Consider the following 16,198-nt stretch of genomic DNA (forward strand, 5'->3'; position numbering starts at 1 on the left):
CCCATGTGGCGATACAGAGGCATTACAGCCGCGTGCGGCACCGAGCTCTCCACCAGCAGGAGAAATTGACAAGGCTTCACTGCATTGCAAAGCCGCAGAGAGAGAAACTTACAGGGCGCTTTCCCCATCGCCTACCTTCTCTCCAGGACCGTCTCCTTCTCCACCCAGGTACCGAAGGCACCGGGACTATAGTCTTTCTCCATCTTATCAAGTGCTAAGAGGACCTTCCCATGGGGACACGGTCTATATAGAAACAAGACGCCCCCCATCACGTTCTCGCTCCCCAAGGGGTTCATCAAGGCATAGATCACCTAGGCGGTCGCCACGACGGATCTACTATATTCGCAGTTCAAGATCCTCCAGATACTCTTCACCAGCACGTTCTGACCGTTACTATGGTCGCTACCATAGGGCTGAATATGATCGCCCCCACCCTGGTCGCGCTACCCTATCTTATAGGAGTTCTTCACGTAACTGTCTATCACCCAGTGCGCAGCACTTACCAGAGCGTCCACAAAGATTGTTTTCATCACCTCCATCAGAAAGCTTAACCATCCATCAGGATCACTCAGAACCAGAAGAGGGCCAACTGTCCGAGACAGAAGATCCTCGGCCACACGTTTCTCCAACTGACTGTCCTTCGTCGTCACCGGATGAAGCAATGATTCCAGATGATGCCTCTCCCTTGGATGACCTGAAGCACTTCCAGGACCTATTCAAAAGGGTTGCAAACACACAGGAAATACAGTTAACAGACGTTCCCATGAAGAAACATCGTCTCTTAAAGAATTTGCGACAGCAACAACGGGCAAGAATCGCCCTCCCTATCGATGAGGCCATCATGGAAGTGGCAGACGAAATATGGCAAACCCCTACATCGGCGGCCCCAACTAGTAAGAGGGTTGATAGAAAGTATTTCGTACCTGCTAAAGGACTGGATTTCCTTTTCAACCACCCCCAACCCAACTCTCTTGTAGTTGAGGCGGTACAGCGGAGGGCTAAGGCTCCTCAATATAAGAATACATTCCAAGACAAGGATAATAAAAAATTGGATGTGTTTGGAAGAAAGGTTTACTCTTCGGCTACGTTATTGTTACGAATCGCAAATTATACAGCCCACCTTTCTAACCACAATTTTGATAATTACTCAAAGCTTACAGAGCTACTACAATATCTACCTGATGCCAAGAAACCCTTACTGAAAGCCATAGTCCAAGAAGGATATATAGCCTGTAATACTACTTTGCAGATGGCCATGGATGTGGCCGACACAGCTGCACGGGCCACAGCTACGGGGGTCGCAATGAGGCGGTCTTCCTGGTTATTATCTGCTGGAACTCCACGGGAGCTTCAGAATAAAGTAGAAGATCTACCCTTTGATAAACAGAAGCTTTTCGCTAGTAACACCGACGAAGTTCTTCATTCTGGCAAAGACTCCCGTACCACTTTACGTACCTTGGGAATGTACACACCTCCCTATAAACGTAAACGTTACTATCCTTACCAACGGAGGTACGATTATGCATTCAATAAGAATCAATCACGTCCCCAAAACAATCAGCGCTTCCGGCAGCGTCCTCAACGTAAAAGATCTCAAACGAACCGTTCATCCAATCAACCTGCACCTAAGCAGCAAATTTGACTTTCCCGTCGAGGATGCAAGCACGACCCCCACGTTCAACGTACCACAGGACTCTTTACACATGTTTCACCATCGATTAAAACAGTACCTCCCTCACTGGTCCAGTATCACCACGGACAAGTGGGTTCTGGAGGTGGTACAATTTGGTCTCTCCATCCCCTTTCTATCCATTCCCCCCACCACCCCTCCTACCCCGTCCCTTTTCAGGGACCCCTCTCACGAACATTTGCTGAAACAGGAAGTTCAGCGCCTACTGAATATCGGTGCTATAGAGAGGGTACCAAGTCAGTTCCAGGGAAAAGGTTTTTATTCCCGGTACTTCCTTACCCCAAAGAAGACAGGAGGGTGGAGACCCATTTTGGACCTACGCAAGCTAAACCGCTACCTCAGGAAACATCGCTTCAAGATGGTGACCCTAAATGCCATCATTCCGTCGTTGAACAAGGGAGACTGGTTTGCAGTCCTCGACCTCCAAGACGCCTATTTCCACATAGCGATCCATGTGGCACACAGGCGTTTTCTCCGCTTCCAGCTAAGTCAAGAACATTTCCAGTACAAAGTACTACCCTTCGGCTTGGCATGTGCACCCAGAGTTTTCACCAAAACTTTAGCGGTAGTGGCTGCCCACTTGCGCAGACTGGGAGTGACAATTTTCCCATACTTGGACGATTGCCTCCTAAGAGGTCAAACATATTCAGAGGCCAAACACATGGTGACAACAGCCTCTCAGGTTTTTCACTCTCTGGGTCTACTCATAAACATGCAGAAATCCTCGCCAGAACCTACACAAGATCTGGTCTTCATAGGAGCGAGGCTCGATTCGAGAACAGCGCGCGCTTATTTACCTGCCGAACGTTTTGCCGCCATTCAAGATCTTGTTCACACCCTGACGTATGCTCCAACGATCCCCGTCAGAGTACCGTTACAACTACTGGGACACATGGCCGCCTCAACAACTATTGTTCAAAACGCAAGGTTACATTTTCGCTGCCTTCAACACTGGCTGAGTACAGTATACACTCCGATGAAGGACAGCATTCACAAGGTGGTGGCGATACCATCACATGTACAACAATCCCTACAGTGGTGGACCAAGCCGACCAATGTTATGGCGGGCATTCCTTTTCACCGTCCGCAACCGTCGAAGCAAATAACAACAGATGCGTCCCTTACTGGCTGGGGAGCGCACATGGACGACATGACGGTTCAAGGTCACTGGTCCCCGCAGGAGATGCTCTTACATATCAACATTCTCGAGTTACGAGCAATACGTCATGCATGTCAGCATTTTCAGTCCCATATAAGGAACACGACTGTCAGAATCCTTACGGACAATATTGCCACCATGTATTATGTAAACAGACAGGGAGGGGCTCGATCCCGATCTCTCTGTATAGAAGCGATGCACTTGTGGAACTGGTGTACCCGCATCAATACCATCCTAACAGCTTCCTATTTGCCGGGTGTCCAGAATACTATTGCGGACTCACTCAGCAGGCTGTTTCCCCACGACCACGAGTGGGAACTTCGCACGGACATTCTACACGGTATTTTCGCCCAATGGGGGTTTCCCTCAATAGATCTGTTCGCTACTGCTGCCAATGCCAAGTGCCCCTATTATTGCTCCAGGGCAGGGATCGGACATCGCTCCTTGGGAGACTCTTTTCTCCACAATTGGGGAACGGCACTGCTATACGCCTTTCCCCCGATCGTCCTAGTTCCCAGGATCCTGGAAAAGATCACTGTAGAAAGGGCTCGAGTAATTCTCATAGCCCCAGCGTGGCCACGGCAGCCTTGGTATTCAGTACTCCACCAGATGTCCATCAGGACACCGTATACCCTTCCTCTGCTTCCGGATCTCTTGACTCAGGACAACGGCTCCCTTTCCCATCCGAAACCCGAAACATTACACCTCACGGCGTGGATGCTCGCTGGTTCAATCCAATCGAACGATCATGTTCGCAGAGAGTCAAGGAAGTATTAGTACACAGCAGAAAAGATTCCACTCGAAAGACCTACCTCGCCAAGTGGGCCAGATTTGAAACGTGGTGTAGCACTGATGGTAGGGATGCTTACGTCGCAGGAATATCCCAGATACTTGATTACATTTTACACCTCCACGACACGGGCCTTGCGATAGCCTCGCTGCGAGTGCATCTAGCAGCAATTAGTGCTTTTCATCAAGGTCAGGATGGGTTTTCTGTATTTGCTCATCCCATCACAAGGAGGTTCCTAAAAGGACTTACAAATCTCAACCCACCACGGCGACCACCACCACCTTCCTGGAATTTAGACTTTGTTCTGGATTCCTTGACACGCCCCCCCTTTGAGCCCTTGGCTACGATACCGTTGCAACTTCTAACTACTAAGTTGCTTTTTCTGCTTGCCATTACATCAGCTCGCAGAGTGAGTGAAATAGCGGCATTCATGTCATCACTGCCTTACACGGTGTTTACTAAAGAGTCGGTAACGTTGAGATCTCATCCAGCTTTTGTTCCAAAAATTTGTTCGGATTTTCACATCAACGAGCCAGTTGTTCTCCCCTGTTTCTATCCCAAGCCTCATACTTCAAGGGAAGATGCACGATTGCACACGCTCGATGTGAGGAGGGCATTAGCCTTTTATATCGAAAGAACGCGACACTTTAGGAAATCGGACCGTCTAATAGTGTCGTTAGCAGATCGAACCAAGGGACAACCCATCACTTCCCAACGGATTGCGAGGTTAATAGTGTCGTGTATTACAACCTGCTACTCTATACATAACAAACCTCTTGCGGGTACTCCTAAGGCCCATTCTACGAGAGCAGTAGCCACGACTACAGCTTTTCTTAGAGGTGTTCCTTTCCGAGACATTTGTCGAGCAGCAACATGGTCATCTCATTCTACCTTTATGAGGCATTACGCTGTAGTAAACCAATTTGCTGCCGATTCCTCCGTGGCTACTGCAGTACTTTCGCATAGCCATAAACCTTAGTCCCGGAGCGCTCAAGTGTTCGAGTACTGCTCTGAAGTCACCTGGAGTGGAGCACCCACGGGGCCACTCGAAGAAGAAGAAGAAGTTACTCACCCTGTGAAGTAACGATTGTTCTTCGAGATGTGCCCCGTGGGTGCTCCACGACCCGCCCTTCCTCCCCGCTCCGGTATTTTCATTTTATCGTTTCAGGGAGCGGCTGAGAGGAATTGAGCAAGCCGGACCGCGCACAACACATCAAAGGCGCGAACGCCGCCTCGGGCAGCCACGCATGCGCGGTCCGGCGGACCACGGCTCTGATAGCTCTCCGATTCGCGGCGCCGGGACGGGACCCGACACCTGGAGTGGAGCACCCACGGGGCACATCTCGAAGAACAATCGTTACTTCACAGGGTGAGTAACTTCTTCATCTTTTAGGGGAGGAAAGAGAAGTACCTTTCATCAATGGCCTGATGACCAGTAGCAGTGCCAGAAGACAGCTTTTTCTAGTAGCAGCAGCAGTATCTCCTTTTCTGGTTTCTAGTCTGCTTTGATTTAGAAGAGGGAGGTGGATGGAGGAGGGTAGGTAGAGGGAATTTATCTTGACTATGTTAGCAAGGTGATAGGTGCTTTTTATATACTTACATAAGTATTAAAAAAGAAATACCGCAAGGATTTTGTTCCTCCAGGATTGGCTGTTTTTTCACCATTGGTGAGTAGTACTTTTACATCTCTTCTTGAAGAGGTGTATGTGCAGCATTCCTTCACTTATAGACCCTTAAACACTGAAGAGATAAACATTATATCCCAACATCCTGATTTGCTACATACACACTTCTGCTTCTATGGAATCTTTTTTGATGCCATAATACTCAGTTGATATAATGTATTACAAAATGGACCTTCCCCTACCCCCCCCCCCCCCCCCAATACTTGCTTAAAAAGCACTAAATGCATCTTTGGGCTAATGCTAATAAAATCTTTTAAGGGTCACTATTATATACTTAATTGTCCCATTCAGTGTACTGTAATATAACCATTATTTGTTTAAAGAAATCCTGTTCTGAGAACTTCAAATCTGAGCCCTTGAGCTTGTAGCACATAGTATGTGGAAATTTCTAAAGCTTTCAATTTTTTGACCTTTAAACTACTATGCAGCTCAACCACAATACTTGAGTCTCCACTTCAGGTTTTAGATTAGCTTTCTCTCTGATCACAGGCAGCCACCACTATCTTAGTGAAACTATGCTGAGATCCAAAGCATAGGTTGAACAATATTCAGAGGATCTATGAGATTTTAAAGACATATTGTCTCAAGATCTACTTACAGGTTGATATGGGATCTTTATCTCAGTGGTATTCCCAATTATTTCATTGTTGCATCTGAGCTTGGATCCACATTCAAAGGGGGAGTTGGATCCAGCTGTTTATTTGGAGCCTCATTGGATTATCATGAATACGTGTATTCTGTAACAATGACTCTACTGGACTAGCTACATTGACAGGCTCGCTGGGTGCTTTGTCCATACAGTCAACTCCAAGGTTTCAGTATTAGCCTCCTTCAAGAGCTACAATCTTGGTTCCATGTTGAAATAGGGATGTTTGCACAGATCCAAGACATGGGATGCCATTTCATATTTGGAGGGGGAACTTTAACAATGGTTTCAGGGGCTGCTTTTCACTGCATCAGTAGTCCACAGTCACTTAAAAACTAGCCCCAAAATAACCATTCTATTTATTTAAACAATTTTTTATTAACATGTTGGTCTGTACTTTTAAAAAGAATCATTATATAGAATATAATTAAATGATGGCTATTAGCAGCATAGATCTGTAACACAGTTTGGCAGCCAAATCTTACAAGTTGTTCAGATTGGCTTGAATGTATGCCAAAGCAGCACAGCAGTCTCTCCAGCCCTCTCACGGCAGCAGCAGTCTGCCAGATGCTATATTTGTAGCAGGGCAGAACAGAAGCATTCCAATGATTTGCTCTTTGTTTCCCAAAAGGAGCAGCTCAGTATCAGCTGTCAGATACTTCCTGGAGCTTTGAAAGGGGAGGAATGAATGCCTGCACAGCAGCAGAGATCACAAAACACTGAGCATAGCCATCAGGGCCGTCATTGTGGGATACTGGCAGAAGCCAGTTTTCTCCACAAACCAAACAGCAGAGTCCACACCAGACCTTTGTCAACAGTAAAGGGAGAGGAAAAGACAAAAGTCTCTTGCATGACTGGAAGTTTTTTTTGTCACTCTGGGTACGACTAGACTACATGCCTCTGGCGACAGAGGCATGTAGATTAGACTACCCAGCATAGGAAAATGAAGCGGCGATTTAAATCGCCATTTCATTTAAATTTACATGGCTGCCGCCCTGAGCCGATCAGCTGTTTGTCGGCTCAGCGCGGTAGGCTGGACGTGCGGGGGTCGACATCAAAGGCATGCCTGGGTGGTCAACAAATGCCTTTGATATCGACTCCTGCGGGTCCGGACTACCGCGCTGAGCCGACAAACAGCTGATCGGCTCAGCGCGGCAGCCATGTAAATTTAAATGAAGCGGCGATTATTTAAATCGCCGCTTCATTGTCCTATGCCGGGTAGTCTAATCTACATGCCTCTGTTGTCAGAGGCATGTAGTCTAGACGTACCCTAAAACTGGGTGTTTTTCCAACAAAAGTCTCATTGCAATGTTGACATTCTTACTATTTTTATTGCAAAAAGGCAATTTTTGGTGGCAAAATGTGCTAGTGTAGACAAGTCCTTAGTCAGCAGAATGGTTTGTACTTCAAAATTCTCTTTGTTTCACTGGAAGAAACTCTTTATCTTGTTTCTGAACTGTTGGGGAATACCTCTACAAAGTTGCTCTGCTTCTTCTGAAGGGTTTCTGTTAACCAAATACTAAAACAGCAGATAAGGTTTATCATATCTTGTATGATTGGCTTTCTTGTTTCCATGTACATTCCCCTTCCCAATTCTCTGTTGGTGGCTGTGTGATTAAAAAATGAATATTTATATGCTTCTCCCAATGACAGATGGAAAAAATAGATTGATTCAATGGGGAAAGTAGTCTCTTCATCTTCTTTAAACATGAGGATAGCTAACTGCCTGGAGGATAGCTAAGTGCGTAGCTTAAGTCGAAATAGCTTATTTCAACTTTTGTTGCTGTTTACACAGCAGTTATTTCAAGAAAGAACATTTTTTCCCCAATTTCCCTTACTCTGAGGGATAGAGGAGTCGAGTAAGAAGTTCTCCAGCTTGACATCATGTAGAAATAACTCCTTGTATGTAGACACTCACTGTGTTATTTCGGAATAACATCATTTATTCCAAAATAACACTGCTGTATAGACATAGCCTAGCTGTCATGGGTAGGTACTATTTTCATCTGTGGGACAGGATTTCATGCTTTGCCAAGAATCTTCCTAATGAGTGCTTCAGACTAACTTATGCCATTATAAGGAAGCCATGTTGCTAAGAATGCACTGAAAGTATCCTTTGATGTTTCTGGTGCATATTTATGATTGAAAGCTGCAGTGATAATTCTCTGAAGACATGCACTGTGCTGCCCTTTTCCACAGAAGAAAAGACCAAAGATTGAAGACCTTCTGTTTGAAGCAGATGGACTTTTTAGTTATAAAACCAAGAAAGAGAGAGAGACAAAATTAAACTGATGAACCTCTGGTAGGGTTGCCAGCTTTCTGCCGTGTTGCGTGGTGCTGCCAACCGGAAAGTCAGTGACCTGGTCAGGGGTGCTGATTAGAGCTGCCAAGATTCTTTTTTGACTAGGAGTTCCAGTTGAAAACCAAATAACTGTTTACCGAAGTTTCAGGCTCTCTTACAACTTTACAAGAGAAGAATTCCTATGCCTGCCTTTTGTTATCTAAAAACAACATTATCCAATTTATTCTTCATCTTTGTGTTTCAAGAAAGGCAGGCAACACTGCCAGCAGCAACAGCAATTCTTTGCTTCTCAGCAGAAATATAAAATACGTCCCTGTAAATCAAAAAGAGAGAAAAGAATTCATCCTCTACTACTACTGTGCCTGCAGTTAGTCCTCAGATGTGTCATAAAGTTTGAGAGCAGCAAACCAACCTTGAATTCTGTTGCCTGGACATTTGGAGACCATTTATAACATTTCAGTATCGAGTGGCAAATGATCACCTTAAACATATGAGTCTTGGATGGTATAAAAGACTAATATATTTATATAATATAAAATAGATTCTTATATCATATTTGGAAAGGATTAAAGGTGAGATCTTGGAGGATCAAGTAATAGGAATTTTTGGGACAAGTTTAGAAAACATCCTGAGTTTGATAGGTTTCAGTCTGCACTTTTAATGCTAAAATTCTTATTGATTCCTCTCCCTCTCCCCCCAATTCCCTCCAAAACAAAGAAACAAACAAACAGCAGGCAACTGTAAATCTGACAGTTTCTAACTTTCAATTATTGGATTTTGCAACTTAGCTACCCCTCTAACTGGTGCTTTTTACATGTAATTCTTTAGGGATTCTTTTAAAGGAAAAAGTTAAAAACAATTAACTTTATGCTAAGGTGTAACCCCCACCATACAACACCTTGGTTTGAATTCTGAATCTTTTAGCACTATGACACTTAAACAAAAAAGGGGGGGGGGGAGGAAGTAACTTACAGTAACTTAACTGTTTGACAGAGTTCTCTACTGCATGCACATGTTCACATCTTCCAGTATGTGGAAACTCCCATAGTTTTCAGTTTTTGCCATTGTGTAAAGCAAGGATAGGCAATAATTTTTGCAGGGGGGCTACTCCACAATTTTGATAAGTTATCACAGGTTGCACATTTTATTCTAAGGGGAGAGGTGAAGGGTCTGGGAAGGAGTCTGGGTGCAGGATGGAGTTCCAGGTGAGTTCAGTGTTAGGATGCATGAGAGGTTGAGGAGTGTAGGGTCTGGGAATGAGTTAGGTGCAGGGAGGGGTTCTGACCTGGGGTAAGAAGTTGGAATGTGGGAGGGGGTGTGAGTTGCAGGCTTTGGCTGAGAGGTGCTTACCATAGGCAGCTCCCAGCCCAGGGCACGGTGAAGCTCACAGGCAGGCTGCCTGCTTGCTGTAGCTCCACACACAATGGCTCCATACTGCCCCCAGAAGTGTCTGGATGCTGTTGCCATGTCTCTGCATGCCCTGTGGTGGGGAGGGTAGCAGTGAGTATCGTGTGCTGCCCATAACAGAAGCTGGCCACTTTTAGGAGCAGTGTGGGGACATGGCAGGCAGGCAGCCTATATGATTGCTCCGCTGCGCCACTGTCCAGACAGAAATGTTAGACAGGCCGTATCCAGCCCCTGGGCCATATTTTGCACATTTCCTGATCCGAAGTATGTTGTGCATTTGCCAAAAAAACCCCAACACCCCTCCCCCCACAGCTCTCCAAAATCATGTCACTTTAATTAAAGTACTCTAGAGAGAACAGTCCTTTTAGTCACGTCATCCTTTTCTTGACAATAAACACCTGATGATCTTTGTCTCTGATTTCTGTGTGTTTTGAGGAGGCAGCAGAACTCTTCCATCGGATCAATTACCTCACAGAGATATTGTCACTCTTTTGTATTGGTGCTAGAATCACTTGTTATGTTTTAAAGCTTTTAATCTATCATAAATAAATACTTTAATTATTGTTTTATTTTTCAGGGAGAAGTTTGGAGTTGTATAAATTCTTCTTTGCCAGGTAAGAATTATTAGGATATTCCAATTTATATTTTGCTTTAATTCAACAACAGATCTATCTAGTTTCCATATTGTACGTGTTTCAGAATAGTTGTGCTTTGATTAGGCTTCCACATAAACCAGAAATGTTTATTTGCTTGTTTCATTTACCCCAAATGTTGTTGCTTTGATGCTTGTCACCCCTGGAAGGCAAATACACTTCTCATTTTTATATGAGAGAAAAAAATAGTAAGAAAAAATGTATCAGATGGGTAAATCACTGTAATACAAGAAACTGATATCTGAGTAATGTTGAAAAAATAGCAAGTGTTGTGGATTAATCCTTCAAAGTATTGAAAACCCGTGAGTCAGTTCTCCTTTACTTTTTTAAAAGATTTGAGATGTCATGTGATTGCCTAATTTACTCCAAAATACTTTTCCATCAGTTTTATCATAATATGTTGGCACTGACAGCATAATACACAAAGCTATCTCTGAAGTTTTTAAATTAGCTAATGCACTTCTGCAGTCTGATGGTTGACATTTCTGTCATTTGTTACAAAATATGGGCAGTGCTAGGGATCTTAAAAGCATGAAAGCTGTCTTAATTTTCTTAAAAAAAAAAAAAACTTGAAAAAGAAGGTCTGTACCCTTTAGTGGAGATTCATCTGGTCTTGTTAGGTTTCAGGTTAGTTGTAGTATTTCCCCATGGAGCCTCTGCCTTGTTTGTGGTTCTTTTGCTAGTCTCCCTTTGAACCCATGACCTCCAAATTCTCTTTAAAGTTCTTTTAGTACTTGCCTTAGTTTCCTGAATGACATTGAGTTGAGTTGGCTACAATAATTACCTTCCACTTTGTTTCTTTTCTCTTGTAAGCTTCTGCTTGATTCCAGAAAATAATGTTGTCTATATTTTTGTCTTGCCCCTTCTATTGAGAGACTGTCCCTCTGATATGCTCCTAACATTAGAGAGGCTGTAGGATTTTCTCTGGATAGATGAAGCGCTGCTGTTGAGTACCTTTAGTACTGGTTATCCTACATATTAATAAAGGACCTTCTGGATGCTTCAGAAAAAGTTGAAGAAAAAAGGAAGACAAATAAAATCCACTTTCTCTCTGCTTCCAACAAAGTTTTTTAACTGGAGAACATTATCAGGTCACAGAGAGAGCAAATAAACATTAGACTCTGGAGGCAGCTAAACAAACTCTATGTAATGTCTAAATCAGTATCTGACTGCATCACAACACGTGGACCATAGGATAGATTCTGCTTTATAGTACAACTCTAGGGCTGCTTCTATTACACTGAGGGTGTCAGTGGCCTTGTCATGGCTCCTTCCCCACTCTGGCGCAATAAATGCAGAAGTGGGGGCCAACAAAAGTACCCCAAAACCTTATCTACCAAATTTTGGCATAAAACTTCCTCCAAAATCTTAACTTAGATTTTTGGAATAAAATCTCCACTGCCACCACCCAAATATTGATACAAAAATCAGGGGAAAGATCACTTGGGAAATCTCACCCCTAAAGTACAAACCAGGACACAGCCATTAACCAATACCAGGTTAATAAAAAGGAAAGAGAAGGAACTTTTATTATCACCATAATATTCCTTTTGCACGCATAATAACTAGATGGAAAAGAAACAAAATAATATACTCATGGAGGAGAAACTTACCATGGGCCAGGAACTTAGTTACAAAGGAGAGCAAAACCCATTTTTAAATGCACAGACATCAGATCACATTTCCCAAACCATAAAACAATAGATAAATCCATTAGGTTTTGAACTTTATCCTGCTTACAGACTGTGAAGAGTATTTTCTTAGAGGGAGACATCCTGTCCCCTTCAGTAGCTGGAGAGAAAAGCTGCCCAAAACAAAGGAGGTAAAAAACAAAAATTCCTTTGTCCCAGTTTGAAATTCCTACCTGCATTCCTATTGGCTGAATCTACCTGGTTAAGTAAGGGACATAGTTAACCCCTTAGTCCCCAGGCAGCTAGCTAACCATCATGATCATGACAGGCCTCAAGATGCTTTGATCATATATTTTAATTTGGATAATTTCCCTTTAAGAAGACTTAATCCATGAGGCCCAAGATATAAAATTTACTTCATAAGATCTCCCTGGCAGCAACCTTGTATCAGACACATACTGCGACTCTTTCAGATCTGCAGGTAGGCTTATAGTTTGCAGTATTGTAACAAGATAGTTCTTACAAAAACGGGAAGGTAAACATCCAAGCTGAATATTTGATAGCTTTATCAGTATAAGCACTTTGGTATCTTTTCATCTAGATCATGCAGATGTAATTCTAAGTTTTTCAAGGGATATTGAGGTAGAGTTGGGGAGGAAAATCCAGACAACTTCTCTGGACTGTGTTCCACTAGCAACAAGATCATCTGAATCCTCTGCTTATCTGCCTGTGGAGATATAGGTTTGGGGATTAAAAACTCCTCCCTCTTTGCATGTTTTGGAAGTTTTTGTTTGTTTGGCTCATTGAGCCACTGTCTCTTTGGATTGATGAAGGTAACCAATAGCTATGCCGTACAACCGGGTGGAGAACCTCAGACCTGGGGCACCGCCCCTCCCCCCACTGCTACCCCATTGTGAAGCTGGAGCACACAAAATCTACTAGGCTGGGCCCACCAAAGCTCTCGTGTATGACATGAATGTAGGGAGTGTCTTCCTTCTTCTCAGTCAGGGACCACATCAGTGAGGGTTTGTTTTTTTGCTTTCCACTTGTGTGCGCCCCCCAACTGTTTTTTTTTCTGTGAGTTAGTGGCTCCCAACCCAAAAAAAGGTTACCCTTCCCTGCCATACAATTTATCAAATGGTCATGCAGCTTTCCTATTCCTACTTACTCTATTCTAACATAGACCATCCAATAATATAGGTAATTTCTCATCTGACTACTAAAGACAGTCTGGACAGTTGCCAAGAACATCAGAATGGTTATGCTGGATCAGATCAATGGTCCATCTATCCCAGTATCCTGTCTTCTGACAGTGCTCAGTGCCAGATGCATCAGAGGAAATGAACAAAATAGGGCATTTATCAAGTGATCCATCTCCTGTCATCTAGTCCCAGCACCTGACTGTCAGTTGTAGGGACACTGAGAGCATAGCGTTGTATCCTTGACTATTTTGGCTAATCACCATTCTCTCCAAGAAGGACATTAAATTTAAATATGGTGTCACTATTACAGAATAGCTCAAGTATATTCACCTCTTGGTTCAGGTTCTGTGTTTCACTGAGGACTAAATCAAGACTTGCCATTTCTCTTGTGCGTTCCAGGACTAGCTGCACCTAAGCAGTCATTAATGTTGTTTGAAAATTTTATTTCTACAGCTTGTCCTGAGGTGACATGTTCCCAGTCAGTATGGGAATATTCAAATTCCCCCATTTTATTTATTTGATTGATTGTTTGGTAGCCTGTCTAATCTCCATGAGCATTTCAGTTGCTGTCATCATCCTCGTGTCCGGTAGTATATCCCTTCATCTATATTGCACTCCTGGGGGAATTCTGTACCAAAAATTAAAGTTCTGTCCACAATATTTTAAAATTCTGCATATTTTATTTGGTAAAATAACACACTATAATCATGCTGGTTTCAATTATTTTGGTAATTTATTTAAAAATAGTGTCAACATCTATATCTATAATAATACAGCCCTAAAGAAAGATTCAAGAATTTTCTCAACAAGTTTCTTTCTAAGCATATGAATACAGAATGTTGAGTAATTAAACTACAATGGAGAAACTTATTTCCTGCGCCCCTCAGAAGCAGTGGAAAGGGGTGGGGTAGTGAGGGTTAATGGAGGAGCTGAGAGAGAGGGAAAGAGCTTGGAGTGAACCTAGATGATTATTGGTTGTGTGTGGGAGAAATATGGATCAGAGTTTTGGGGCAGGGAGATTGTTAGAGACTTGTGGAGCTTGTCCCCCATGCACACCCTACCTACAGCCCCTTGCTTCTCCTTTTTAGTCAGGCGCTTCTGTCCCCATTGCCATATGGCCCTTCCATTCAGCCCCGGGCTTAAGACTGTCACCCCATTAGTGCCTGACCCCATACCCAAGTCTTTCTCACTAGCCCTTCTGAACCCCAGTCTGTGACCCTCTAGCAGCCTAATGTGTCCCACTTTGTCTCCCCTCTCCCCTTCCCTTTCTGACAGCTGGCCACCCTCTCTTCTGGTGCCAGAGCAGCCTCTTGTGGACAAAAGGTGTAATTTCAATATTTTCAGCAAAGTCTAAATTCTGTGTAAGAAGAAAAAATCTGCAGGTGTCACACTGGTGCTGAAACAATTTTTATAGTGTGGATGTTAAAGGCAGAAACCATTTATTATTTATTCTGCTTCAAGCCAGGGGATGTGGCAGCCCCCCTAGTTCCAGCCTTCAGTGGGGGACTTGAATTCTGTGTATGTGCAGTGGTTCAGAATTTCCCCAGGAGAAATACGCTTAACATTAATGCATTGAATTTCTATCCATAGAGATTCTGTGATACAGTATAATTTATTTAAGATTTTTATAATATTTGATTCTATGCTTTCATTCAGTGTCACTCCCCCACCAGTTTTCCTATATATTTTGCATCCTGGTATTACCATGTCCCAGTGATTATTGTTGCGCCACCATATTTTCTGATACCTGTTGTATCAGAATCTTTGTTTATTAACATAAATTGAAGTTCACCCATCTTAGTATTTAGACTTCTAGGATTTATTTACAAGTATTTATAAACTTACTCCAATATTTAGTTGTATCCCTTCATGTGAGTAATTGAATTGGACTCTTCTTTGACTGTTTCTGAATTGTACTGAACTCTGTCATTTCCTTTTTACTAGCATATAGAGTATCTTTTTAACAGATTGTCTCCTGAGGAATGTCTCTGTCTGAACTATGTGCTGCTTTTCCCCAGCCCTTTGTTTAAAAACAAACTTTTTCTACAAACTTTTTAATTTTACGTGCCAGCAATCTGGTTCTGTTTTGGTTTATGTGGAACTCATCCATCCTATATAGGTTTCTCTCTTACTAAAAGATTCCTAATAAAACAAAACAATGGTGTTTAATCTGTTCATCAAGACCTTGCAGCCCTGCCTGTATAAATGGATCTACACATAGAATGAGAAGCATTTCAAAGAATGCAACCATGGAGATCCTGGATTTTAATCTCTCACATATCAGTCTTAAATTGGCCTCCAGGACCTCTCTTCTATCTCTCTCTCTATAATTGATACCTACTTGCACTACAGCCACTTTCCCTTCCTCGGCACTGTACCTAGGTCTATCTATGTCTTGAAAAGTTCACAACCTTCACACCTGGTACGCAGTTCACCATAAGATTCTCCTGATCATCACTAACGCAGCTATCTATATTTCTAATAATTAAATCACCCATTACTATTACTTTTCTCTTCCTAGTCACTGGGGTCCCCTCCCCTGGAGGAGTAGCATCAGTGTTAGACAATAATTATGATGTCATCTGGAAGGAGAGTCACAATTATGGTATCATGTTCCTCTGTTCCAGCTTAGAGAAGGAGAACATCAAGACATTTTCATTCAAAGAGGTTGTCAGACTAGGGTGGAACTGCTCTACTGTATCCCTTGAAATCTTTTTCTCTGAGCTCTTCCAGTTCAGCTACTCTGGTCTCGAGCTCATATTCACTCTTTGAGGGCCATAAGATGCCCTCCCAAATGCACTCTCATGCCACCAGCACACAAGGGAGGTAATCACATCTGCCGCATTCAATGCGCTAAGCTGTATCACCTCCAGTTGCATTATATTTATGCTGACAGGAGTTTTTGTTGTTGTTCATTCTTTAGGATTTTTTGGCAGGGGGATGATTGACTAAAGTTTTTAATGTACATTTCTTAGGTGTATCTGGCTCTCACACCTTCTCTACACTCCCTCCTGTGCTGCTCCTGTTTGCTAG

The 16,198-nt window shown here is 43.2% G+C and overlaps 1 protein-coding gene across 3 annotated transcripts in view; it reads left to right on the forward strand.

Annotated features, from left to right (window-relative positions):
• The window catches only part of RECK (reversion inducing cysteine rich protein with kazal motifs), a 150,645-nt gene that overhangs the window by 44,820 nt on the left and 89,627 nt on the right, over nt 1–16,198 (forward strand). For all 3 annotated transcript variants that reach the window (XM_025179693.2, XM_075921582.1, XM_025179697.2), the window contains exon 4: nt 10,257–10,293. In XM_025179693.2, coding sequence (XP_025035478.2) covers nt 10,257–10,293 — 37 coding nt within the window. The remainder of the gene's footprint in view (nt 1–10,256; nt 10,294–16,198) is intronic.

The sequence above is a fragment of the Pelodiscus sinensis genome, chromosome 2 (assembly GCF_049634645.1).
Source record: "Pelodiscus sinensis isolate JC-2024 chromosome 2, ASM4963464v1, whole genome shotgun sequence".
In the NCBI taxonomy this organism is placed as follows: Eukaryota; Metazoa; Chordata; order Testudines; family Trionychidae; genus Pelodiscus; species Pelodiscus sinensis.